The following is a 27,572-nucleotide window of genomic DNA, read 5'->3' as shown; positions in this document are numbered from 1 at the left end:
ATGGATGTTGGACAGCCTCTGGGAGAGGCACCTGCCAAGTGTGAATGTGAAAGAAGAACTCCAAAGAGACCCAAGCTTCTGCTGGTGTCCTCCATCCTGCTGTGGTTAGGTTTGCTTGTGTGCCTGATCTACATCTGCTGGGATGCCTGGCAGGCTTCTCAGGTAAGATCAATCACTTCAAAGAACTTGGATCTTTCTCCTCCCTCTCACCTTCCAAGCTTGTGCCCAGGAACTGGTCAGCAAGACAGATAACTGACAGGGTGCTGGGATCTTTTTCACTTGGTTTCAGGGAGATGTATTTGGGCAGGTGTCAGGCCCTTAGTTTCCAGGTCTGTAAAATGGGGATGATGCTTTCTAACTCATTTTCTTTCTTTGATTTTGACACCAGGAAGTGGACTGAGGAGGAGAAAGGAAGTAGGGAGGGGAGGGTGGGGGTTTGCAAAGGACTCAATTTTTCTCCTTTGGAAATCTTAATTGCCTATGGTCTGGAACAGTTTTCAAGTAGTCTCTTATTTTTTTGGACTTCTGTATTAACACTTGGATCATAAAGGGCCTGAAGACAGAGGCAAAATGTATCAGATTCAACATCCACTAATGTGGAAGCTGTCTAGGACGTATGCCTCAGCCGCTACCCCTGACACCAAAACCGGTATCGACCTTGCCATCTGTCTGCCTGAACTTCTGTGACAAACCTCAGGGACTTGGGTAGCCAATGGCTACTACCTCATGGTAGCCATCACTTCAGGAACTGAGCCCATGCACCATGTTGAGTATAGACTGTTGAATAACAGGAGGTGAAGGGGGTTTTTAATGGTTTCTAGAGAAATATTTCTCTCTCTCTTCCCTGACCACATTCTCATCCTCTCCCTCATCTTTTCTCCTTTCTCTCATTTTCCCTCTGCTTTCTCCTCTTCCCCTGTTCTTTGTGCTTTTCTTCCTCTCCTTCCAGAAGCTAATGCTCGGGCACCCAAGGAACACCCTCTAGTCTTTGCCAAGGAAAAGGAATTGTGTTACTCCTTTTGTGCCTCGCATCCCCTAGCCCAGGTGTTCTGCTAATGGAAGTCCTTTTTCTTTCCTTCCAACTCCCTAGCTGATTGCTTGGAGTTACGGATGCTGTAGGGTTTCTTTTTAGCAAATGGCTGGGGTAGGAGGGATTCCTTTCCTAAGACACAATTCAAAGAGCAGGCTCCTCAGCTTGGACCAGAGTGATGTTGATAACAGTCACAGAGGTGGCTGGGAGATGTCTGGACTTGTTCTACCCAAGGGAAATGGGGTTGGTGAGGGGGTTGGGGAAAAGGTGCAGTTTCCATTGGCCCACTGGCCCCTTTATTGAAGTCCTGGAAGTTGGAGGACTTTAGCTTTCTTAGGGACTCCATAAATAAACACCCTTGGGTTTTGTGGTGGGACTTTTTGGTTGCTTCTGTGGGGAGGGAAGGAGAGCAAAAGAAAAAAAAAACCCTACACATTCTCAGAACTTGATTTCCTCTCGCTGGAGTTCATTTCTCACATTCCCAAGAATGCCACACACCATTATGCTGGAGCAGCAGGAGTTTCTTTCTCTTTTTTAAAATATGCCCTAGGAGGCCATACAACTTCATCAAACACTCTCTTGCTGACTGAACATCTGTTTGGTGAGTGATGTAAGATGGGGTCCAGATGCCGTTACACGGTTATTCACCACTGTGCTCTCAGGCCGAGTGCTCCCAAGACCTCTTCCCTTGGTGGGAAACTGGTCCTTCCCCTGCTCCCTCCCCATCCCCCAGCTGACAGAAACTATGTCTTCAGGGAGCTTCCTAATAAGAAGTCCCTGCTAGACAACTCTCGGGGCAGCCATGTGTTCTGACCTTGTCCTCCTCAAAACTAAACTTACCCATCTCTTTCTAGGCCAGCACTCAACCAGTCAAGGCTGCGCTCCCCTTTCTGGTGCCCTTTTAGACTGCCACCTGAGGGAAAGTCAGGAACAGTAATTTGGGACCATCCCGATGAAGAGACTGGGCTACTTGATTAGCCATCCTGCTTTTTCTGTCAATGAAATGTTTCAAGTGCTGAATGCAGAACACTGTACTAAGCATGTGGGAAAGTACAAGTTGGCAGACATATTGCTTGTCTTCAAGGAGCTTTCTTTCTCCCCCCTTCGCCCCACGGAAACAATGTAACTCTAGTAGTTTTGAGAGTCTTTGAAGAAACCCTCTCAGGCGGCAGGCTTAAGAGTTTAGTTTCCATTTGTTTATATAAAACTTGCCTCTCTAAAGCACTTAGTTCTCCTCCCATTAATTGCCATCGCAAGCTTCTTCGTGGTGGTGGTAAAGAGTTAGGATTATCAGAATTTTACAGCTGTGGAAATTGAAGCCAGGTATGGTGCTCAAAGTACCAGGCAATAGGACATGGAATAAATAGAGTGCTGCAAGGAGAATGGTACTTCCACTCACAGTCCCCAGCTACAAGAGTGCAGATTTAAAGTAAGTCCACAGAGCCCAGTTAGCTCAGCTTGGGGTCATCCTCTTCTCGAGCCTAGAACTTGACCCAAGTTTCCTGGGATTCTCTGAAGTAGTACAAGTAGGACTAGTAACTTTTTTTTTTGAGTGCCCACCTGGTGCAGTGTGCTATATTAGGTGCTTTGAAAGTATGCAATGAAGGGGGGAAAGGTTCCCTGTGCAGAGAGCTTACACTCCAAGCGGTGGGGGTGGGAGGTGGGGGGCAGGAGATGACAACAGAAAAAATATCAGAGTGGTCCAAATGAATAATATATAATGCTGAGGAGGGGCTAGGGTGTTGTCTAAAATCCACTGCAGTCCCGGTTCTCCCTTCCTCCCCCAGCCTTCTCCTTCCTCAGGGCCCAAACTGGGCAAGGGCGTGGCAGATGTGGAGGACAGGTGGTACAGTAAAGGAAGCCATCTATTTCACATCACTGGATTTAAAAAAATGGTATTTGTTAAGTGCTATGTGTCGGGCCCTGTACTAAGCGCTAGGGTAGATACAAGGTTGTCAGATTGGAGAAGGTCCCTGTCCCATTTGGGGCTCACAGTTGTAATCCCCATTTTGCAGATGAAGTGATTGAGGCACAAGGAAGTGAAGTGACTTGCCCAAAGTCACACAGCAGACAGGTGGCGGAACTGGGATTAGAACGCAGGCCTTTCTGACTCCGAGGCCCGTGCTCTAGCCACTAGACCGCTTTGCTCCTCCCGTGCAAAGGTACACAGGGCCTTGAGGAATAAAACTTCCTAGGAGTAGAGCAAGGGGTTTCTTCAATCTGGTTCACTTGAGAGATCACATGAGTCACCACCCATGCTTAGGTTGTGTTACCGATCTCGGGTGGCCAATCGCCCTGAGCCAACCATTCTGAGGGTTCCTGTTACTTGCAATACTGGAGGCTTGGATGAGGGTGCAGGGGAGGGAAATTCCCTTTAGTTATTTAGCATCTTTGAAGGACTTAGAGAAGCGCTCCCTTTCTGCGTCCCCTCCTGGACTCGGCAGAATATACACTTATGGTGGGGGAAGGGACCGCCCGTAGGGACTCGTAGTAAAGATAATGGGCCAGGTGGTACACTGATAAAATGGAGCTTAATCCCCTTAGTCTGACTCTCTGAAAACTGGGCAATTTGCTAGGTAGCACTGGGCTGGATCTAGTTTATCAATGTGAAGTTTATCTTCTTTAGGTTCACCTTCTTTTGAAACTAAGATGGGGTAGACGTCATGCAATAAGTGGCCTGAGTCAAATCAATCCATGGCATTTATTCAGCGCTGTGTGCAGAGCAGTGTACTAAGCACATGGGAGAATACAATTCGATAGAGTTGGTAGATGTGATCCCTGTCCATAAAGGGCTTACAATCCAATGGGGGAGACAAATTAAAATACCCAAAATCAACTCCAATGGGGATGACTCTGGGGAACAATATACAAAGTTGTTCAGGCAGGCATGTGGATTTTCTTTTTGATGAATTATATCAGTAATATTGGATATGTTGAAGGGTGACAGGATCTGATCTCTCACTGATGGGGTGATCCAAGCCATAAAAGGACCCCTTTACTCAGTAATGATTGTGCCCACCTTGACCATCACAGAGGAGAAATTGAAGGGATTTAAAAAGCCCATTTCTTTACTTTCTGGATGTTTTCACTTCCAAAATGAAAATCCAATCGTTTACACCGCCACTGTCCTACCCTAACTGAATGCATCTATAAAATGTATTTCTAGACATTAGACTGTATCTAGCACCTAAGTTTCACACCCAAAAAAACTCAGTATCCTGGTTTGAGAAAGCCAAATCACAGTGTAATCTTTGATCTCACAAATTTGTGTCCTGAAATTCAAAATGCACAAAAACACAATAATAGACTTCTGAAACTACAGTTAAGAAACTCAGGATTTTGGGAGGAGCCTTAGGCATGATAGTTTTTTCGATTTTTAAAAAAAATACAAATACTCTATCATACATGGGTAAGCGAGAGACAGAGAGCATGTGAGTGCACTGTCTGAGTTAAATGGTCAAGCTACTGTTGGTGATATTTTATCCATATATGTCCAATGAGGCTGAAAAGATGGATGCGCGATGTTGCAAAGATGTTGACGTATTTGTTGTTTTTAAGCGCTTGAAGCTAAGTTTGATTCCATCTTCTGTAATCATGATTTTCCAGATGTCTATTTAAACAACACTGGTTTATTTATTTATAAATTTATTATATAATGTTTAGATAATGTACAAACTATCTTCGGTCATGAATGGTGAGTTTGGAGTCAACCTAGTCTTGCCCAGTTCCTGCCAAAAGGACAAGTCTTGGCTGCTCTGGGAGCAGAGAAACTGACATCTATATCTAGCACACTCCCTAGTTGTAGGCTGGTGTCGTGGCCTAAAATAATTCCGTCTCGGCTGGACTGCGCGAATACATTCCTATTCAGCCAGGGTTAGCTTGGTGAGATCCTCCAGGACAGGGACTCTGGAGTTTTCACCGCATGCTCACAGGGGGTTAGTTCAGTGCTCTGCACATAGTAAGCGCTCAATAAACGCCACCGATCAATTGATTGATTGGGGATAATACCCCCCACGCCCAGTAGGGGGGGTGGTAATATAGGGTGAGTTTGATTTCCCTCACTGGCCTCTGAAGTTTTGCACTTTTTTAAGCCAAGGTTGTGTGACTTCTGGATCGTGTGGCCTCTACTGGCTCCACAGGCTATAGGGAGCAGAAGATGCTAACTCTGCAGGCCTCTTTGAAGCCAGAGGTGGATGGCGAGAAGACTGGGCCTTCTCTGTGGGTAGCAGTGACTGCACAACTTGCACGGGGCACTGAGACCTGGACAGAAACCTGAGGGGGAAGTGCAAGGTGGGAAATAGGCTACCAAGGATCCACAAGCAACACATCTCGAGGACAAACAGGGACAAGCTTTATATGAAATGAGGCCTCTGGGGCCAATCGTGTCAATGAGTTCTAGAATTCCACGGGATGTTAGCTCTTCAGCTGTGTGCTTGTGATTCCAGGGCAAAGGAGCAGGATAGCCTCTAGTTCCCCACCAGAATATCTGGAACTCAGCTCAAAGGCTCTCTCTTGGAGAATGTGTCTCTACACAGAGGAACTTACTTCCAGAATCTGATCCTGGTGAAAATTAATGATTACCTGGTCAGAGCCCACCTAGAAATATGCCCTAATAATAACTGTGGTATTTGTTAACCTCTTACTATGTGCCAGGCACCGTACGAAGGGCTGGAGTGGATACCACCATATCAGCTTGGATACAGTCCCTTTCTTGCATGGGGCTCAGAGTCTTAGCCCCCATTGTACAAATGAGGTAACTGAGGCACAGAGAAGTGACTTGTCCAAGGACATACAGCAGTCAAGTGTCAGAGACAGGATTAGACACCATGACCTTCTGACTCCCAGGCCCATCTCTATCCACTACACAATGCTGCTTACCTAATTCCTGACTTTCCCCACTCTTGTACTGCTGGACTTCACATTGTATCTGATCCCAACCCAAGGTTTCACCGCACACTGTCTCCTTACAAACCCACCCCCCTTTATCTGACTCATCAGTGTCAGTGAAAGAAATGTCAAACATCTGGCCACAGATCTTTGTCCCAGGAAATGCTTCCCATATGGGTTTTGGGGTTTTAGAAATCTGAGGAACAGAGAGGACAGGAGAGTGTTAGGTCTATGTGCTTGGCATATAATAAGCGCTTAACAAATACCATCATCATCCCAGTCTGCCTTTGCTGGGGTGAGGGGCCTCTGGTCCACAGCGTGGTGGTGGATTATTCAAGTGGCTGTGAAGGAGAAAGAAGGTGAGGGGTGACTGTGCAACAGAGAGGATAGGTTCATTCATTGAGCCCCTACAGTGTACAGAGTATGGTACTAGGCACTAGGGAGAGGACAGCAGAATTTAGAGAGACAGCCTCAGGAGCCCTCTAACCAGCCACTCCCCGCTTCCCTTTTTCCTTTCCACTTTTCCTCCTCCATGCCACCCGATGCTTCGCAGCGGCCACTTTGACCGTAAACAGGTCCTGCAAGCCAGATGGGTGACCCCCACCCATCTGCTCACTGCTGTCCCTACCCAAGCAGGGATTTAACTGATTGATGTGGGAGCGGTGTGATGAGAGGGTGAACAGTGCCGAACAAGTCATTATCACTATGAATCAATGTTCCATCCCAAAATGAAAAACTGGTACTCATTTATTCAATGATATTTATTGAGCGCTTACTGCTTGCGGAGCACTGCTTTATGTGCTTAGAGGAGAACTATATAACAAAGGGATGCCATCATCACAGTCAACAGCACTACTGAATCTTCTATACGTTCCACCCAGAAGTCAAATATTACTTTAATTTCCCTAATAAGGAAGTAGCATGGCCTAATGGAAAGAGCTCAGGCCTGGTAGTCAAAGGACCTGGGTTCTCATCCCGGTTCTGCCAATTGCTTGCTGGGTGACCTTGGGCAAGTCACTTAACTTCTCTGTGCCTGTTTCCTCAACTGTAAAATGGGCATTCAATACCTAGTCTCCCTCCTACTTAGCCTGGGAGCTCCACGCGGGACAGGGACTCTGTCCAATCTAATGAATATGTACCTACTGTAGCATTTAGAACAGTTTTTGACACATAGTAAGTGTTTAACAAATACCACAAAAAAAGATAGAGAAATGGGGGCACAAAAAGGCAGTGGGGCCTCCCCAAGATTACAGAGCCGGGGCAGTACTAGTGAGTAAGAGCAAAATAGCTTCTAATCCTTTCAGATGGAGGGGAGAGAGGGGTCAGATATCTCCCTGGGCCATAACCCTGGAGGGGATTGTTGACCCCAAATCTGAGGTCCATTCCAACTTTTCTCCCTACTTTTTAGAGTTTGGGAGTCTTACTATGTTTTCTTTGCCTCTTAAAATAATGTCATTTTCACATTTGTTGCAATTTGTTTTTCTAAAAATGTTTTTTTGTTTTCTTTTCCTCTTTTCCACACCTAGGACCCAAATGGGCATCCAGGCGGCCATCAGAACCTAATTTTTAAAGCAGATATTGGAAGTATGTATTACCTAAAGTCCAAATACCATAAAGTTAAAAATGAAATATAATTTAGAAAATATCTTTTTTTCCAGACTTCAAAATCCCTTTCTCATTTCTTTCCTTAAAATGAATGCAATGTACATATTTTAGCGGAGTAATGATCTTTAAATCACTATTAGAATATGAAAACGTAAAAAATACATTTATAGGGGTCAGTATTCTATTTCCAAAAGGGGCAAGGGAATGTACTGTGAAACAATCCCCCTTTTGAAGATCCCTCCTGGTAGTTTTGAAAGAACTAATCCCTCTAACTCCCTCATCTAGGAATTTGTTATGGGCCTCTTAACCATGAATTGGACTAACCAAACCTTTCCCAAATCTCTTGATATTTTTGACCTGCACGATTTTCCATGGTCACAAGTGCTTGCTACCAGCTATAGGAACAAATGTTGTCCTTAGCTTTAATTTTGCCACCTTCATATTTCAATCAGTACTTCCTCCTGAGGGGATGGGATTGGTGATGAACCTTTATTGCCCTGCATGTATGTTCAGGGCTTTATAATTTTCAATCATGTCCTCTCTCATTCTTTGACCTTCTAGTATAAAGAGCCCTAATCTTTTTAGCCTGCTGTCTAGAGAAGATGCTCTAATCCCTTCACTCATCTCTAAATTTGCTTCAGCTCTAAAATGTGTGTGGTAAAATGTGGAGAATAGAAATGTATAAAACATTTCTAGGATAAAATGGCTTTCTGATTTGGCTGAGTTAGGTCTATTAAACTGTTGTGTGGTCTTAATGACCGTTCTTTTCTCATTCAGTGTGACCTGCACTTACATGGCTTGTGAATACAACAAGCAGAGTCTTGAAAGTTCTCAAAGAGTGTACGATCCAGGCCCAAAATGGGGACTGGGCATGTTCTTTCTTGGAAAGAACATTATATTAAATAATAGGTAGATTTCAGAGACTAGGCAAAGTGAAAATGCCAAACTAGGACTTTTTTTAAAATGACATTTGTTAAGCGCTCACTATGTGCCAGGCACCGTTCTAAACACTGGAGCAGATTTGAAGCAATCAGTTTAGACACAGTCCAGGTCCCTTATGTTACAAATGAGATAACAGGCACAGAGAAGTGAAGCAACTTGCCTAAAGTCACACAGCAGACAAGTGGCGGAGGTGGGATCAGAACCCAGGTCCTTCTGACTACCAGGACTGTGCTGCTCTATCCACTAGGCCATGTTGCTTAGCAAGCACTCAATAAATACGATTGAATGAATGAATGTTTCCCTGGACTCTATCTCTGGAGAGCACTTAGTGCTTTGGGGGATAGTGAATATCATTTAGCAATAAAATAATAGGTGCCTAAGGCTAGGCTAATCTAATCAATAAATGTAAATGAAATGACTTGTCTACAACACTATTTTCCAATCCAATTGGCCCTCTCCTCGGGACCTAAAATCCATGAAATCACAATTTTTCACATAGCCCTAAATAATCACACACAAGCAATTCATCCCACCTAAACTCCATCAGGATCACCGACATTTACCAAGACCCTCCTTGACCCCTCCCATTCACCCTCCCCTCCTTCCTCTGTTCCCCTTCTCTGTAGGCTCAGATAAGTGTGACTGCCTGCCCCAGACACACTCAGGGCTTTCCCCACAATCGATCGGTGGTATTTATTCAGCATTCACTGTATTAAGTGTTTGGGAGAGTACTGTTTAAATAGAGTTGGGAGATATAATCCCAGTCTGCAAGGAGCAGAAAATGAGCCAAAAAGCTGCCATTATATTGACCCTGATTTATTTTAGGCCCTGGGCATTTGCCTGGAAGGTTCATTCCTTATTGACATAGGATATGTGACTACCTGCAAGTGAGTGTTGTAATCTCCTTGTGGGCAGGGATCCCAACTGTCAACTGTTGTATTATATGGTGCTCCAAACCATAAGTAAGCAATAAGTGCTCAATAAATACCACTTATTGACAGACTGATCAAAGAGTTTCTACCCTCAAAACAGATCACTCCTTTGCACTCGGTCCTCTCCCTGTGATTTATCCTTATGCTCTAGACCCACTGAAAGCCAGTGCTCTGTAGGGAGACAAACCTCCTGAGTTGTGATAAAATGCTCACAGGTGTTTTTCTTTCTTCCCCAGAGTGTGAATCCGGTGGGAATCACTTAACCATCCAAGCTGTTAATCAGTCCATGAAGGTAGAAAACAACTTGGTCCTCATCCCTTGTGATGGTCCTTATTTGGTCTACCTGAAAGTCCACTCGTCCAAGCTCCTCACAATCACGATTCGCTATCGCAACGGCGAAAAGCTCTCCGCCTTGAATCTCTCCAACGATGTGGATTACGTCACAGTGGCTTCCCTCATGTTCAAGGACAAGCTCTCCCTGGAAGTGACTGACACCCGCAACTGCACTGAGCACATTACAGGTGAACTAGGCCTCATTTTGCTGGCACCCAAAAAGTACTGCAGCAACAACTGAACACCAGTTGAGGTGTGACGGGAAGACGGCACCCCCCCACCCTCCGGATGTCACCCACAATATTACTTTTGGCTGTGTTAGCACTTCCCAAAAGGCAGAGTTCTCAGGACTAGTAGAAACCACTGGTGCATCAATAATCCTTAAGGACCTCATATCTCCAAATCACTTAGAGAAGCAGCGTGGCTCGGTGGAAAGAGCACGGGCTTTGGAGTCAGAGGTCATGGGTTCAAATCCCGGCTCGGCCACTTGTCAGCTGTGTGACTTTGGGCAAGTCACTTCACTTCTCGGTGCCTCAGTTACCTCATCTGTAAAATGGGGATGAAGACTGTGAGCCCCATGTGGGACAACCTGATCCCCCTGTGTCTACCCCAGCGCTTAGAACAGTGCTCGGCACATAGTAAGCGCTTAACAAATACCAACATCATCATCACTTCACCCACCCCCTTCTTTCTCCTCTGGGCCAAATGGAGCTCTTCTGCTAGCCTACATGCCTTCATCTAACACTGGAAGAAGCCAAGGCTCAAATTAAGGCGCTCAGGGAGAGACAAATCTGCATCTGCTGGTAGTTGTGGATGGGTCCTTCAGAGACCAAAGATGCCTCTCCCAGGACATATGGATGCTATGCAAATTTCCAAAATGCTTTCCCTGTTTCCCTCGACTCTGAAGAAACTTGGTGGAGCTCCATGGATTAAGCTGGAGGTCTGCACAGGCTCTGCCCCCCTCCATGGACCCTCAGTGGATTGTTCCCTTCAATGCGGGGGAAAACAGAATGGTTGAAGATGTGGCTTTGCAGAGGCTAAGGAACATATTTTAAGTGATTCAAGGAAAAGCAATAAAAAAGGGAAATTCTTAAAGGAGGAAACGGAGCCCAGTAGCAACCATCTACTTCGTCAGCTATCTCTGTGATGAGCAGCTGGGAAGGATCTCCAAGCCTGAGGAAGTGCAGGCTATCAGGAATGAGAGATAATAACTCAAAAACACAAATGCACACAGATATACATGCACGATCTCATTATATATAACATTCAGAGAAATGAATTACTTTTATAATTGGAATGAAAGCATAATTAGATTCCAATATGAAGTAAAATTAATATCACAAAGGGGGAAAAGATTCCTCATTCTAGAAATGTGCAATATTTGAGGTCATGCAGATAAGCCCACAAAATAGAAAGACATTACATTTCTAGCACCTCAAGTATGGAATTACACCAGATATAGCCCATCTAGTTCATACGGACTTCACTGATGATTGTAGATGTGTAGAAGATATCTTCACTTTTCCCATTTTAAGTACAGCATTTTAATTACTATCTCATTGTTGCAATTATAGTAGGCTGAAAGATGCAAGTCAGCCAATCGTATTTATTGAGTGCTTACTGTGTGCAGAGCATTGTACTAAGCACTTGGGAGAGTACAATACAACATAAACCATCTTTAATAGCCTTCTCTCTGACCTCCCTTCCTCCTCTCTCGCCCCGCTCCGGTCTATTCTTCACTCTGCTGCCCGGCTCATCTTCCTGCAGAAACGATCTGGGCATGTCACTCCCCTTCTTAAACAACTCCAGTGGTTGCCTATCGACCTCCGCTCCAAACAAAAACTCCTCACTCTAGGCTTCGAGGCTCTCCATCACCTTGCCCCTTCCTACCTCTCCTCCCTTCTCTCTTTCTACCGCCCACCCCGCACGCTCCGCTCCTCTGCTGCCCACCTCCTCACCGTCCCTCGGTCTCGCCTATCCCGCCGTCGACCCCTGGGTCACGTCCTCCCGTGGTCCTGGAACGCCCTCCCTCCTCACCTCCGCCAAACTGATTCTCTTTCCCTCTTCAAAACCTTACTTAAAAATCACCTCCTCCAAGAGGCATTCCCAGACTGAGCTCCTCTTCCCCCTCTATTCCCTCTGCCATCCCCCCTTTACCTCTCCGCAGCTAAAGCCTCATTTTCCCCTTTTCCCTCTGCTCCTCCACTTCTCCCTTCCCATCCCCACAGCACTGTACTCGTCCGCTCAACTGTATATATATTCGTTACCCTATTTATTTTGTTAATGAATTGTACATCGCCTTGATTCTATTTAGTTGCCATTGTTTTTATGAGATGTTCTTCCTCTTGACGCTGTTTAGTGCCATTGTTCTTGTCTGTCCGTCTCCCCCGATTAGACTGTAAGCCCGTCAAACGGCAGGGGCTGTCTCTATCTGTTGCCGACTTGTTCATCCCAAGCGCTTAGTACAGTGCTCTGCACATAGTAAGCGCTCAATAAATACTATTGAATAATAGCCTGCAGAGAGCAAGATAAATATTATTTTGTTCCTCTCTCCAATAAAACTGCACCCCAGTTTTTTTTATGAGCCTCAATTTCAAAGCAAACAATGGGGAGCTTGCAATGGTGGCATCTATGCTGTTCATGTGGATTAGCAGGCATCTGTCTTGCTGAGAATGTAGACACAAGATTGTAGGGTGGGTGTGGGAGGGCCTCTGCTGGTCTGGGCAGTTTATGTGGATTAGCGGACATCTGTCTTGCTGAGGTTGAAGACTCAGGATTGTAGAATGGGTGTGTGTGTGGGGGGGGTCCTTGCAGGTCAATTTAGCTAGGCTGTGCTCTTCCTCTCAACAGGCTGCCGGCCTGCCTGAATTTGAGACATTTCTCAGAGTCCCTCCCCGCCCAGGATGGATTGGGGCCTGGGAATCGGAGCCGAGGGCATTGTTTGGTATTGGTTTTGCTCTGGGCTAATCATGGATATTGCCAGTGACAATATCCATTCAATAGATACACAGCCTAGAGTAAAATCGGACACTGAGTTCATTCCCTCTCTCCCCAGCTAACCCATTCTCTCTGTCCATGCTCGGAAAACCCTCTCTGTGGATTTTTCCCAAATACTTCTTAAAGAATCACCAGGATCTTCTTTCCTGGAAGGATTCCAATCTCTACTCTAATTCCAGTTTAGACTGTATTATCACTGGGCAGGTACCATGTCTCTTGCTGTGTCTGTGCCTAGTGCTCGACTGTAATAATGGTAATAATTATATTAATATTGGTATTTGTAAGAACAATAAATCAAAATGACAGCATGCGCTGTTGCTCCAAGTGTCAGATTGCCTTCCTTTCTTCCACTCTCCTTCCAGAACTGACATTGAGTAGTCCAAATCTTGGGCCCTACATGAATACGATTGGGGGAGGAAGTGGGCATGTAGACCACAAGACCTGACTTTGGAAAAGCAGTGTGGCTCAGGGGAAAGGGGATGGACCAGGCGCCTAATCCTGCCCCCTCACCTGCCTTCTGTGTGACTTTGGGCAAGTCACTTAACTTCTCTGTGCCTCAGTTTCCTCATCTTTAAAATGGGAATTCAATACCTGTTCTCTCTCCTACTTAGATTGTAAGCTCCATTTGGGAGAAAGGACTGTATCAGATCTGCCTTCCATGTATCAGTACCATGCCGAATTGTACTTTCCAAACGCTTAGTACAGTGCTCTGCACACAGTAAGTGCTCAATAAATACAACTGAATGAATGTCACAACCCAGGTGCCCCGTAAAGTGCTTGACACATAGTACGTACTTAAATGTCATAAATCACTATTATTTGGCAAAGTGTAAGGGCTGAAGGCCATTTATGCTTCAAGTATTTTGGGGAAATGTTGCCTAGAAGGATTTTGCCCATGGATGAGAGGTGCAACAAAGAAGAATCAGCAAACTGTTTGAAGCCCCCAAAACTCAGGGTTCCAAGAAACTATTTGATTTATCCATAACTGACACCGATCCTGGCTTTTGTCCAATCTTTAAAGCACCTGGCACTTGGAAAAGGTGCTCCTGGGGTAGATGAGGTAACTGAGGCACAGAGAAGTTAACTGTCTTGCCCTCAATCATCATCAGAGGTATTTGAGTGCTTACTGTTTGCAGAGAACTGTACTGATCATTGGAATTAAGGAAGCACCTGTGTGCAGAGCACGACAGAAACAAAATCCATGGTTCCAGCCCTTTGGGGGCTTAGAAATTAATGGGAGAGATGAGATCAAAGAGAATTAGGACAGAGTGGAGTCCATTGGACCTCCCTGCATCTATGTATATTAAAGGGGAAGCTGTGTGGCCTAGTGGAAAGAGCACAGGCCTGGGGGCCAGAAGACTTGAATTCTAATCCTAGCTCTGTCTTTGATCTGCTGTGTGACCTTGGTCAAATAACTCTTCCATGCCTCAGATCCCTCATCTGTAACATTGGGATTCAATCTCTGTTCTCCTTCCTATTTAGCCTGTGAGCTCCATGAGGTAAAGGGAATGCATCCAACCTGATAATCTGGTATCTACCCCAAAGCACTTAAGTACTATAATTACTATTATTTCATTCATAACTACCTCATCATCGATGTATCTGAGCTGTCTCACCCCATTGGACTGTAGTTCCTTGAGGGCAGAGATTACGTCCACTTCTTTTATGTGTTTTTCAAGCAGTTAGTTCAGTGCTCTATGCATAGTAGGTGCTCATCAACTGATGTTGATAGCAATTGGTTTCTGCTCACAAAATGTATGGAGAGGACTCAGCCAGGGGAAAAGGAGAGAGCAGTCAGGGAGTCCACACCAAATGTTAGGAATGAGCATACTAACCACCTCTAAATGGTGTCTCATAGACCCATCTGAGCAACATGCACATTGCTGGGAGGAGCACTGGGGTTGGAACATTCTCAGATTTCCTTGGCCATGTTTCCTGAACTTGACAAGGAGGAAACTTGCTCCCTCCCACTCCTCCATTCCTGTAAGCATTGATTTTTAATTAACTCAGTGTCATTTATTCAATCAACATTGAGCATTTACTATGTGCAGACCACTGTATTAAATGCTTGAGAGAGTAAAATACATCGAACTGTAGGCTCCCCTAGACTGTAAACTCATTGTGGGCAGGGAATGTGTCTGTTTATTGTTATATTGTACTCTCCCAAGCGCTTAGTACAGGGCTCTGTACACAGTAAATGCTCAATAAATATGATTGACTGACAATTAGTAGACATGTTCCCTGCCCATAAAGAGTGGTTATTGTATGCAGGACATTGTACTAAGCACTTTACCCTGCCCACAGTAAGCTGGCAGTCTAGAGGTTAATGAGGTGATGTCCTTGAAGACTAAACACACATCAACAATACATCTTAACCATTGCCCAGAAGACCCCTCTCAGTCCACGAAATTCGGGGCGGGCGGGGAGTAACTGAGGCACCGCGACTTAAAGTGACTTGTCCATATACACTTCACTTGCTTATCCATTGGTAATGTGAACCACATCAGTTGTAAAACTTTGGTGGCAGAATATGGAACCCAATGGGCCATTTGCTTATCCCTAGACTGTGAGCTCCTTATGGGCTGGGAAGTCATCTACCAACTCTGTTGAACTGTTCTCTTCTCCATGCTTATTGCAGTGCCCTGCACACAGTAAGCATTCAGTCAGTCAATCGCATTTCTTAAGCACTTACTGTGTGCAGAGCACTTTACTAAGAGCTTGGGAGAGTACAAAATAACAATAATCAGACACACTCTGTGCCCCCAACGAGCTTAGTCTAGAGGCTGTTCAATAAATACCGCTGACAGACTAATTGCCCTGCATACAGTCAACACTCGATCAATACCACTGATTGATTAAATTGTCATCTCAGCTATCAGGCCACTGTGGACAAATGCTTCCCTCTGTCAGACCCTCAGCAGACAGAATCAATTCAATGCAAGTGCTTTGCCAAGCCTCCCTGGGCTGAGTTTAGGAAGTTTATTTGGTATTTTAACCACACTAAGTGGGATGCTTACGGTGGCCAATTCATCTCCTCTAGGGTGGGGCCATAATATAACAAAAGCGGACAGAACAGGCGAGGTTTATCGTAATTGTTAGGGGGCGTGGCTGTCTGCTGTGCAGAGAATAGAGAGAAGAGCCAGGGCCTTGCTGCCGGAAACACGATGTTTCGGTGTGTGGGTTTTGGTTGGAGGCCTGCCGAAGTTTGAGGAATACTTTCATTTTCTACTGGGTCCTCTCCATTGCCAATGAATTCCAATTTTTTTTTCTCTTTTATCCTCTCCAGATATGGGTTTTTTTTTCTTTTGACATTGGGAAAAATATTGCCTCTAAGGTACAGAAAGACAGAGCTGGGTTGAGTCTCATCAATCAATGACCCTTGAGTGTTTAGTATGCACAGAGCACTGTACAATTAGCAGACATGTTCCCTGCCTTTAAAGGAGCTCACCAGAGTAGCCCAAAAGTCATGTGATGACCAAGATTGTTCAATTTAAATTTGTCACTGTAGTACTGTTTATAAAATGTGATGGCGCATTTAAGATAGAATTACATTAAAGAATAGAGCCATGGCTTTCTGATTTCAACAAAACTACTGAATAGTATTGATTTCTATACTACGGTTTCAATTTCAACAATTGTTCTGTTATCCTTGCCTGATTCATATATTTAATACAGTAAATAATTTGTCTCTTATAGCTCTTCTAATCCAGTCCCCGGCCTCTGGGCAGGCTTCTCTATGATAGACAGATAAGCATATATCTTATTTTAGGGAACCCTGGAGATTCCACAATCTCCTTTTAGCATGACATTCTCCTACTTAATAATTCATGTCACGAAGGCTTTCCATTTGGTTAGCCTGAATCCCCTCCCAGCTTTCTCGTTCTTTTATATGAAATGGAGAAAATTCATTTCAAACCTGAATAACGTTTCATATATTTGCAGTCACTGACACTTTCAACATACACCTCAGATAAAACGTTTCTCATTCCCGTCTCCTTCCCTCTAACTAATCAATCAATAGTATTTCAGCACTTAGAACAGTGCTTGTCACCTAGTAACAAATACCATCGTGGCTCAACGGAAAGAGCCCGGGCTTAAGAGTCAGAGGTCATGGGTTTGAATCCCGGCTCTTCCACTTGTCAGCTGTGTGACTGTGGGCAAGTCACCTAACTTCTCTGTGCCTCAGTTACCTCATCCTTAAAATGGGGATGAAGACTGTGAGCCTCACGTGGGACAACCTGATGACCCTGTATCTACCGCAGCGCTTAGAACAGTGCTCTGCACATAGTAAGCGCTTAACAAATACCAACATTATTATTATTTGAGTGCCAACTGTGTGCAGAGTAGTGTACTCAAGGGCTTAGGAGCATGCAATTGAGTTAGTAGATTTGATCTCTGCCCTCAAGGGGCTTACAATCTAGCAGGATCTGGTGAGGAATCATTCCAAGTCATTTTCAGTCACTTTCAGCTCTGGTGTTTCTGATTTTTCAACCCTTTAATCATTAGCAAACAACTTTCTCAGTTCTGCAATTAGTCACTACTTGCCTCTTTCTTCATGAGAAGTGTTTTGCATCCTGGCAAGATTAGACTGTTTCCTTGGAGCACAAAGTTCCATTTCCCCCCCCACCACACTAGGGCTCTCTAAGGGATTTCTTACACAGGGAGCATCTCGGAAGGAAGGAAATCCTCAGAGGGAGGGCTGATCTTCTCAGGCACCTCAACCAATCAATGGTACTTAATGAGTGTTTACTTTGTCCGGAGGACTGTACTATTCCTGCCCTCAAGGAGTTTACAGTTTAACATTGGTGAAATCATCTGGGAGATAGGAAGGAGAGGACGAATGAGGGCTGGACCCATCTGGGAGGGTTTCATGGCACCTTCCTGGCAAATCAGACACATACACAATTATGCACTCACCTATTTATACAACTATCTCAACTTGTCATATTCATGCTACCCGTTCTATCCTTGTTCTTCCTCCTGCAATCATATTTGTAAATAATTCATGTCAACCTGTCTCTCCACTAGACTATAGACTCCTTGGACAGGCACCACATCTTTTTCTTCTGGTATGCTTGTCCAAGCACTTAGTACAGGGTTCTGCCCACAGTGGGGACTCAATAAATACGACTGACTGACTGAAGACGATAATAGCAGTGCTGGGCTAGGCAAAACGCAGATCTGGGGGCTCTTTAACCTCAAGGAATTTACAATCCAAGATCGTAACCCAGGTCAGCCAATGTCTTCCAGAGAAAATAATCCTTATTGAAGAAATATCTACTTTATAGCTAGGTAAATTTTTTCCATCAGGCTAGTGAAGGGTGTCAGCACTGCACGTGTAGATGAGGTGGAGTCAGGGAGAAATTATCTTTGTTTTGATAATTCAGGAGAGGCTTTTTGGAGGAAGTAGGATTTAGGGCCTGTTTAAATGTTGGGTGGGAGGGAACCTGGCAAGTAGAGAAAGGCTTTCCAGATCTACGGTGTGACTTGGTCAGAAGAAGCTGCCTCGTATGAGTGGAGTGGGAAAGGCAAGGGAGAAGATGTTGAGGGTTTTTTTTTTTTGGAGGGGGTGAAAATGGTGGCAATAAGGACTAACTGGAGACCTTTAAGCACTTTGATATTCACCCTTCCCCCAGCCCCATAACACTTAAATTTATTTTACTCTCTGACTCCCCCTCTACTTGGTAAGCTCCCTGTGGGCAGGAACTGTCTATACCGACTCTTCTGTACTGTACTCTCCCATGCACTTAGTACAATGTTCTGTACATAGTAAGTACTCAATAAATACCTTTGAGTGACTAATTGGAGGTGAGGGGAAACCTGGAGAATAATAATGATAATGATGGTATTTGTTAAGCGCTATGTGCCAAGCACTGTTTTAATCACTGGGGTAGATACACGGTTATCAGGTTGTCCCATGTGGGGCTCACTGTCTCAATCTCCATTTTACAGATGAGGTGACTGAGGCACAGAGAAGTTAAGTGACTTGGCCAAAATCACGAAAAGATTTTCTTGGAAAATTGCAAAAGACATGAGTATGGAGTTTGGGGGGCAGGGGATGGCATAAAAACATAAAACATAGTTATGTTTCCTTACTAGATAGAAATAGTTTAATCTTCCCCTTTATATTACAGGACTCCTGAGGGCAAGGACTTTCATTTTGTTCCCTTTAAAGCACTGCCTTGCCCGCAGTGGAAACTGAAGCATTGCACTAAGGTAGATATGAGATAATCATCATCCCTGTTCCCTCTGGAGCATGCTCTCTAAAGGGAGGGAGGATACTGAACTTCCTTCCTTAAAGATTTTTGGGAATTGGATGGGCCACCCTCTATCTGGAGTGGGGAAGGCACCATCATGTTTGGGGGCAAGATTGACTTCTGAGATCATCCCAAGTTTTGGCAGGGGGGGGGATTTAGTGGTATTTGTTAAGCACTTATTATATGCCAGGCACTGAATGAAGCGCTGGAGTAGATATAAGCTAATCCTGTTGGACATAGTCTATGTCCCTGACTAAGCCCTCCTCTCCTCTTCTCCCACTCCCTTCTGTGCTGCTCTCACTTGCTCCTTCATTCATCTTTCCCTTCTATCCCCACAGCACATATGTATTCAGTCAATCATATTTATTAAGCACTTACTGTGTACAGAGCACTGTACTAAATGCTTACACGTATATCTAATTTACTTATCTTTTTATTTCTATTAATGTCTGTCTCTCCCTCTAGACTGTGAGCTTGTTGTAGGCAGGAATGTGTCTGTTGTTATACTGAACTCTCCCAAGCACTTAGTACAGTGCTTTGCACACAGGAAGTGGTCAATAAATATGATTGAATGAATGAGTAAATGGGGCTCACAGTCTTAATCCCCATTTTACAGATGAGGGAATGAGGCACAGAGAAGTTTAATGACTTACCCAAGGTCGCAAGGTGAACATGGTGGAGCCAGGATTACAACCCAGGTCCTTCGGACTCCCAGGCCCGTGCTCTATCTGCTAGGCCACGTTAGGTCTTGTAACAACTTGTATCTGCTTGGCCTTCTAAGGGAAATTTCCTCTTTTCTAAACTGTTGCTTATCTATTAAATATTTATACTTTGGAGGTTTTCCTTCTGTTTACTTAATTGCTGTGTAACTGTGGGCACGTCACTTAACTTCTTTGGGCCTCAGTCACCCCATTCTGTAAAATGGGGATGAAGACTGTGAGCCCCACATGGGACAACCCTATTACCTTGCATCTCCCCCAATGCTTACAACAGTGCTTGGCACACAGTAAGCACTTAACAATTATTATCATAATTATTATTATTAGGATAGCACCATAATTTAAAGCATGGTGTATAGTCTGAGGGTATCTGAAGTATGTCCAGTTATACTGCAGTCAAAAACTGCCATTGAAAAAACTGCATCCTGGACCCAAGTAAGATGAAATCTATGAGAAGTTACTTTCTGATTTCTGCTTTCTTGGCAGATTGACTTGTGACAGGAAAACTCTAGTTTATAACCATTCCTGAAAATTGAGTAAACAAGGCTAGTTCTTGAGGAGAAATAGCAGACATGAAATAATCTATGCAGCAGGAAAAGTATGTCTAGAAGGAGCGTCTAGACAAACCCATGAGGACAGATTCCCATTCCATGACATTAATGTATCATCAACTAATTTTCTTTTTCCCATAAAATGAAGAGGGACATGCGTCTGATCCACTTACAGTAACCACAGAGTGTTCAGATTTTTGCCTTTTTCAGAGGTTTTCAAAGAGTTGCTCCAGGCTCAGTCATTTCACAGAATTGAGATTTGTTGAACTTTTACTCAAAATATTATTAAAGATCACTAGCAAACCATAAAGAAATGAGTTCGGGAAATAGAAGTAGGGGTTTCAGGAAAATAGAAAGGAAAAACGTTTTCAGAAGAGCTTTAAAACAGCAAAAAAGAAAGGGTAGAATGGATACTACAAATATGGGATGTTTCAAAATTTAGACAGAACAAATGAAATTAAAAGATGTCAATGATTATAGTAATCACTTAGGACACAGTGAATTCAGAGTATCCATGGATAGTAATTCATTAAAAGGATAATTCTGAAAGAATACTTGGTAAGAAAATGCTTTGAATCCCCACTTTAGTTGTGGGAAATCTGCCAAACTGTAGCTCTCTCCATTTTCAGAGCACTGTACTAAGTGCTTGGGAGAGTACAATATAACAGAGTTGGTAGAAACATTCCTGCCTTCAGAACTTATGTACATTTTAATTTGATTATCATCTGTACTTGAGGACAGTGACAGAGTGTCTTGCTTCTTTGGTACTCTCCAAAATACCTGGTAGTGGTTCACATTCAGTAGTTGCTCAAAAAATACCACCATTGCTTGACTGAGGGAGATAGGCAATTTGCCCAAAAACCATCCAAGGAGAAAAAGGCAGAATCTAGGGGCCACACTATAGGGACCACTTGATACAGGGAAACCTTCCCATGCCAATCTCCAAATTGCTTTTCTTAGAAATACCTTCTTTAGACAGGGGCTTGCATGCCCTCAGCCCACATCTCATTGGAGTCCATGGCTTAGAATGATCAGTAAGGAGGTGGACAAAGAATGCAATTACACTCCTGCTGCCCAGTTTCAAATGACTAAGAACTGCTGGGGCTATTGATTCCAAAGACAGCCCCAGGTAGTCACACAGGTGGCAAGGTGACTTGGATTTTCTGGAGCTCAAAGTGGGTCCGAGACAGGGCCATAAAGGAGGGAAAAAAATGTACACAGATAAATGATGGGGCAGGGAGAGAGAGGGAGACAGAGACAGGGATTGAAAAAGAGAAAGGGCTGTGAGTGGGGGGAGAGGAGAGAGGCAAGGATGACAGATGCAAAATCCAAGCATCTTATGTGGTGCTGCCTCAGTAATAGCAAGTGAGCGGAGAATGTGAGGTCATTTTCAGTCTTACTAGTACTTTTCAGAGAGTACTGCTGCAATCCACTGCAATGGCTAGCTTCAAAACAGCCACCGCCATAAGGTGTATCCTGGTTGGTGACCTGGGTTGCCTAGTTGGTTCTGCCATGATGTGTAGGGGAAACTATTTTCAACAGTACACTTCAGTCTGGATGCGACAGTGCAACGTTGGAAGAAATGGTTTAATACATGCACGAGGTGTTGGGAAATGGTGTCAGTTCTATGATGTCAGTTTCTGCAGCGTGCGGCCTTTCAGGGACACGACCTCTGCATTAGAGGAGGGCTCACTGAAGGTACCCCTGGGGATGGGGAGGGTTCTGCAGAAGGAGAAGGGACATCCATGGTTACTATAGCAGTGGTGAGGGGTGAGTTGTGACAGACTCTCACTCTCTCTCTGGACTGTTCTGTTGTTGCCCTGGGCTGGACAGCCCAATGTCACCCACACTCAAAGTGGGAATTTGGGGAGTCCAGCTGGCTCTTTTTGGGATGGGGGATGAAACCAGTGCCCTTTACACAAAATACACATATACAGACTTCGAGGGGATGATACCCCAAGAAATCCAGGGCTACATTCCTTATCTGCAAGTAAAGGCCTCGAACTTCCTCTCCCTTCAAATCTGCCAGACCATACCTCACCCTATCTTCAAAGCTCTTGTGAAATCACATTTGTAAGCCCATTGTGGGCAGGGAATGCATTTGTATATTGTTATACTGTACTCTCCCAAGCACTTAGTACAGTGCTTTGCACACAGTAAGCGCTCAATAAATATGACTGACTGCCAGCCTTCTCCAGTTCATTTCTCTTCCCCTAGGGTTATATTCCTCAACTACCTCTTCTGAACTTGTGTACTCACAACCACTTAAAGCACTTCTGTATATGTTGATTTACATAGCTTACTTAAGCACTTACTCATAAACTTCTTCATTTCCTCCTATCTTTAAATCACTTCAAGTGCCTCTCTCTCCTGCTACACCTGTAAGCTCCTTGAGGACAGGAATTGTGTCTATTCATTTTATTCTACTTTCTCCAGCTCTTATAGCCTAACAAAAAGGGCACAGGACTGGGAGTCAGGAGACCCAGATTCCAATCCTGGCGCTACCATTTCCCTGCTGTATGATTTTGTGCAAATCACTTAACATCTCTGTGCCTTAGTTTATTCATCTGTAAAACAAAAAAGGGCATTAAATACCCGTTCTCCTTCCCCTTAGACTGTGAGCCATGTGTAAGACAGGAAGTGTGTCCAATCCAATCACACCATATCTACCCCACTGCTTAGCACATAGTAAACATTTAAATTCCACAATAATACAAATATTTTTGCTATGCACAAAGTAAGGGCTTAATAAATACAATCGATTAAAGGCCCTGGATCGGTATGCGCTAATTGTTTGCATGCATATTCAGGAAGGGGGTCCCCAATTTATATATTCTGCTTGGAAGCAAGTGGTACACCTTGAAAATAAGTAATGATCAGCCAAAGAGAGTCAGGAAGAGTTGGTGGCCATAGTACAAGTTAGTGGGGTTATTAGGGAGATCTGGGGGAGATGATGCCAAGCCTGAGGGAGTTTGTGTCAATCAATCCATAGCATTTATTGAGCACTTACTGTAAGCAGCCAGCTGTACTAAGCCCTTGGGAGAGTACAATACCGTAGAATTGGTAGATACAATCCCTGCCTTCAAAGAGCTTCCAGTCTAAAAGGGGAGATGGACATTAAAATAAACTACAGGTAAGGGAAATGGCAGGACCCAAGGATTTGCATATATGTCCTGAGGTTTTGAGACCTGAGGAGAAGAACTTGCATTGCTTAGATGAGAGTATGAAAGAACAGAGAGGAAGGGTTCACAAGGGTGCTTGTGTCTTAGTCTTTGGAAAGAAATGAGTACATTGAATTATGGTAAATTAGGCTCCTAACATCAATTCCTTCCTATTTGACTTGCCCCTGGCTCAGAATTTGTTCAGTAATGCCTCTGGTGGACCCATGACAATAAATAACCCTAAGTCCTTTATGTAATGGAGATTGCAGGTGAGTATCTCGAGTTTTAACTGGGCCATTACAGGGCCCCATGTGGGCGATGACCACCTCCAATTTTGCCGCTGTGCCCTTCCATAGTTTGGGGAAGATTCCCTTTTGAAGCAGCGGCAGTGCTGAGAAGCAGCATGGCGCAGTGAGAAGCAGCGTGGCACAGTAGAAAGAGCACAGGCTTTGGAGTCAGGGCTCATGAGTTCGAATCCCAGCTCTGCCACTTGTCAGCTGTGTGACTGTGGGCAAGTCACTTAACTTCTTTGTGCCTCAGTTCCCTCATCTGTAAAATGGGGATTAAGACTGTGAGCCCCACGTGGGACAACCTGATTCCCCTGTGTCTACCCCAGCGCTTAGAACAGTGCTCTGCACATAGTAAGCGCTTAACAAATACCAACATTATTATTATTATTATTTTGCTGGGAGAAAGAGGTGACTTAATTTAACAAACTTGCTGGAACAGCTATTGAGGAGGCTATTTTTTGTCATTTAGGATGGTGGCAGGGTTTGTACCTACTTCTCCTTCACGGGAGCTGTACTGAAACCACCCACTCCTTGGACCAGGTGGATTTATTTTTAGCTGCTTGTTATTCCTCACATGCTCAAGCTATACATTCCCCTGATGGAGGAAACAATTCACCTGAAATCAGTGTCTTGGTGCCCATGAGTGGGAAGATATTAGAGCTGACTGATGGGAGTGGTTGGCTGAGTTCCAATGATCTCTTTTATATTTTCTTTTGACACCGGCATTGCTCAAGAGACCTGCAGCAAGCCTTGCCCCAAATTGGCCTAGGAAGGAAAGGGAATTAAGGTGATGGTGATTTTGTGATCTTAGCGCCCTCCTTCAAGATTAGAAAAGCCTGGGGCCAAGGGAGCTCCACCTGCTAAAAGAAGCAGGAACCAGCTCCTTTTTCTCATCTGTCCATCTTCCCCTAGTTTACCAGAAGCTTCCAGAAGAGGGAGAAGCATATCCAAGTCTCAGGGTTGAAACGATCCAGGAAGAAGATATTTTGTGTCCATCGGGATGGAGTAGGAGACAGGTTCAACTCCTTCCGGGGTGGCGCACTGAAACCAACAGCTCATTGCACAAGTTGGATTTTTGTCTGGCTCCTGTTACTCACACTTTCCTTATATGCTGTACATTCCCTGTCTTCTGATGAAATGAGGCAATTCTCCTGATAGAGGTGTGTGTGTTTGTGTGTGTCCCCGAGGAGTATGGGGGGTGGGGTTGGGGGGGAGTGTTGTGCGTGTGTGTGTGAGAGAGTCACAGAGAGAGGAAGAGGCTGGAAGCTACCTCATGGGAGCAGTTGGCAGGCATCAACTGGATGTTTAGCTTTCAACAGCCCACAGAATTATTATTAGCATTTGGGACTATTTTATGCAAGATGGAAATCATTCAACTACAGAACGCCCAGATTTTGCTAATGACCTGGAAGCCTTATACCAATGTTGTCACCAGTTGGTGGAAGAGGCCCACAGAGTCACTTTTGTGACATTAAAAACCCAAGGAAGCCAGCCCTGTGTACTTCCGTTTTGTTCTGAAAATGTAACCCAATTTACACAAACATACACACACAAAAGATAAGACCTTAAAAATAACAAAGGGTTCCCAACAAAGCTGAAAGCAAGGCAGAAGCACCAGAGCCACGAAAACATGGAAAAGTGAGGAAAGAGGATCAAGCTGGAATCTGATTTCCCAGCAAAAAGGGGAAGAATTATAGATTGTTCAGGTCCAAGCTGGGGATAATGAAACCAGTTCTCTTGGTATAAAATGTCACTCCCCGAGAGCTAATCAGGATCTCTGGGGAGCAATAATGACCCTTCCAGATCACTAGGGGATAGGTTACTTCACTTATTTGCTTTGTGACCTTGGGCAAGTCATTTAACTTCATTGTGCTTCAATTACCTCATCTGTAAAATGGGGATAAAGACTGTGAGCCCCATGTGGGACAACTTGATTACCTTGTATCTACCCCAACGCTTAGAACAGTGCTCGGCATGTAGTAAGCACTTAACAAATGCCATAATTCTTATTATATCTCTTCCAAGAGGCATTCCTTGACTAAGCCATATAGCGCTTAGAACAGTGCTCAGCACATAGTAAGCACTTAACAAATGCCATCATTATTACTATATTCATCTACTTTCCTTCCCTTCTGCACTGCCTATTCACTTGGGTCTGTACCCCTTAAGCACTTTTACAGTCACCCCACAGTACTTATGTACACATCCTTAAGTTTTGCCATTTCACCTGTCAAAAAATTTTAATGTCTGTTTCCTCCTTTAGCCTGTAAGCTCTTGGTAGGCACAGATCACGCATAGTAACTCTACTAAACTGCATAGCAACTCTATTGGATTGCATGGTCCCAAATGCTTAGCACAGTGCTCTGTACAAAGTTAGTGTTCAGTAAATACTGCTGATTGATGAAATGTCCTTTAGACTATAAGCTCCTTGTGGGCAGAGAAGGTGTCTACCAACTCTATTTTCTACTTTCTCAAGATCTTAATAACAGTGCTCTGCACACCATAGCACTTAATAAATACAATTGATTGGTTAATGGTGAGGTAGCTAAATGATTATCTTTTTAAAATTCAAATAGTAAAAGTATCACCTCAACCATGAAAGATGAAAAAAAATGCAAAAGACCCAGGAAATTGTGGACTGCTTCTATGACTAGAAATCAGGGATCATCAAAAATCATATCAGTTTTTAAAACCTTCAGAAGAATACTTACTTTGTGAAAAACAAATCTTGTTAAACCAAACTAATTTCCTACTTAGAACACCAGATTTGAGAGATTGACAAGAAACAGTTGGTAGAAGTTCAATCCTCAGGTTAGTGAGGTTTTGGATTCAATCTTGCATCACACATGCATTAGTAAAACAGAGGAACCTGATTTACACCTAGATCATATTCTAACTAAAGACACAGTAGCTGAGCACTGTTAGTCATAAGGGCCTAAATTCACTGAATGACTAGTGAACTGTGCACATTCAAAATTAAAATTGTACCCGTTCACAGCTTGATTTCTTTTAAACCCAACCCTGAGGGTCTGGGCTCTATAAGAATGTGCTCCAGTCTTTTCAGATTGGGGACCCAACTACGAATAGGGGTAGAGGCAGGTGCAGATCTTACATTCCCAAATCCCCATAAGGGTTGGGAGAGGAAATGGGGGGAAAACGTCCCTGTCCCCATCCCCTCCCCCCACTTCTTTGGCTCCACGAAGAGAGCTGAGATGGACCAAAAAGAGAGTGGAAGGAAGGCTGTCAGTGATCATCTGTCCTCCTTTTGGCCAGACAATCTGCCACAGCATCTCCTGGCCCTGCTCACGGCCAGAAGACTAGCAGATAAACAGATCTTCTACTTTGGGCCAGGGTAGAGGCAAGGGTTCTATGGAACCTCTGACATGGCGGGGAGCAGAGCAGTAAGCAATGGCAGGAGGAGGGAAATTAAAGCCAACCACCATCATCAGTTCTCTAGAATTCTCACTTCTGGGCTCTGAAAAATAGCTCCCTGTGGGCTCCACAACAGGAAATCTGAGACGTCAGAGTGGCTCTGCTGTTGCTGCCTTTTATTACATCTTGTTTTTTATTTGGCTCCTGACAGACCATGTCTTTCTGGATGAAACTGAAAATCTGAGCCTGAGCACACATCCACAAATTTAGATGCATGTCTGGGTGGCTGCAATTCTGTCCGAACTTGTATCTGCCTTTGCCTCTCTCCCCAGTTTTCCTTCGTACACCTTCTTCCCTAGACTGTGAGCCCTTAGGTGGGGCAGGAACTGTCTGACCTGATCATCTTGTATCTAGCCTAGCATTTAGCACAGTGTTTGGCACACTGTAAGAATCTAATACCATTATTATGGTTGCTATTATTTAGAGATCAATTTAC

General features: G+C 44.2%; 1 protein-coding gene across 1 annotated transcript; it reads left to right on the top strand.

The window, feature by feature from the left end:
• TNFSF4 (TNF superfamily member 4) lies at nucleotides 1-9,970 on the top strand. Its single transcript, XM_039914348.1, has 4 exons — nucleotides 1-162; nucleotides 7,444-7,501; nucleotides 7,905-7,931; nucleotides 9,675-9,970. The coding sequence occupies exons 1-4, from the start codon at nucleotides 1-3 to the stop codon at nucleotides 9,968-9,970; spliced, it is 543 nt and encodes a 180-aa protein (XP_039770282.1).
• The last annotated feature ends 17,602 nt before the right edge of the window (nucleotides 9,971-27,572 follow it).

The sequence above is a fragment of the Ornithorhynchus anatinus genome, chromosome 16 (assembly GCF_004115215.2).
Source record: "Ornithorhynchus anatinus isolate Pmale09 chromosome 16, mOrnAna1.pri.v4, whole genome shotgun sequence".
In the NCBI taxonomy this organism is placed as follows: domain Eukaryota; kingdom Metazoa; phylum Chordata; class Mammalia; order Monotremata; family Ornithorhynchidae; genus Ornithorhynchus; species Ornithorhynchus anatinus.
Note: the sequence above shows the minus strand (reverse complement) of the source record. Positions and strands in the feature narration are given on the sequence as shown.

Bases quoted from the DNA above. Each gene is read 5' to 3' on its own strand.
- TNFSF4 (XM_039914348.1), top strand. From the start codon at position 1: ATGGATGTTGGACAGCCTCTGGGAGAGGCACCTGCCAAGTGTGAATGT. The intron at 163-7,443 runs GTAAGATCAATC...TTCCACACCTAG, and splicing joins ATGCCTGGCAGGCTTCTCAG to GACCCAAATGGGCATCCAGG. The intron at 7,932-9,674 runs GTTGTCCTTAGC...TCCAAGCTGTTA, and splicing joins TACCAGCTATAGGAACAAAT to ATCAGTCCATGAAGGTAGAA.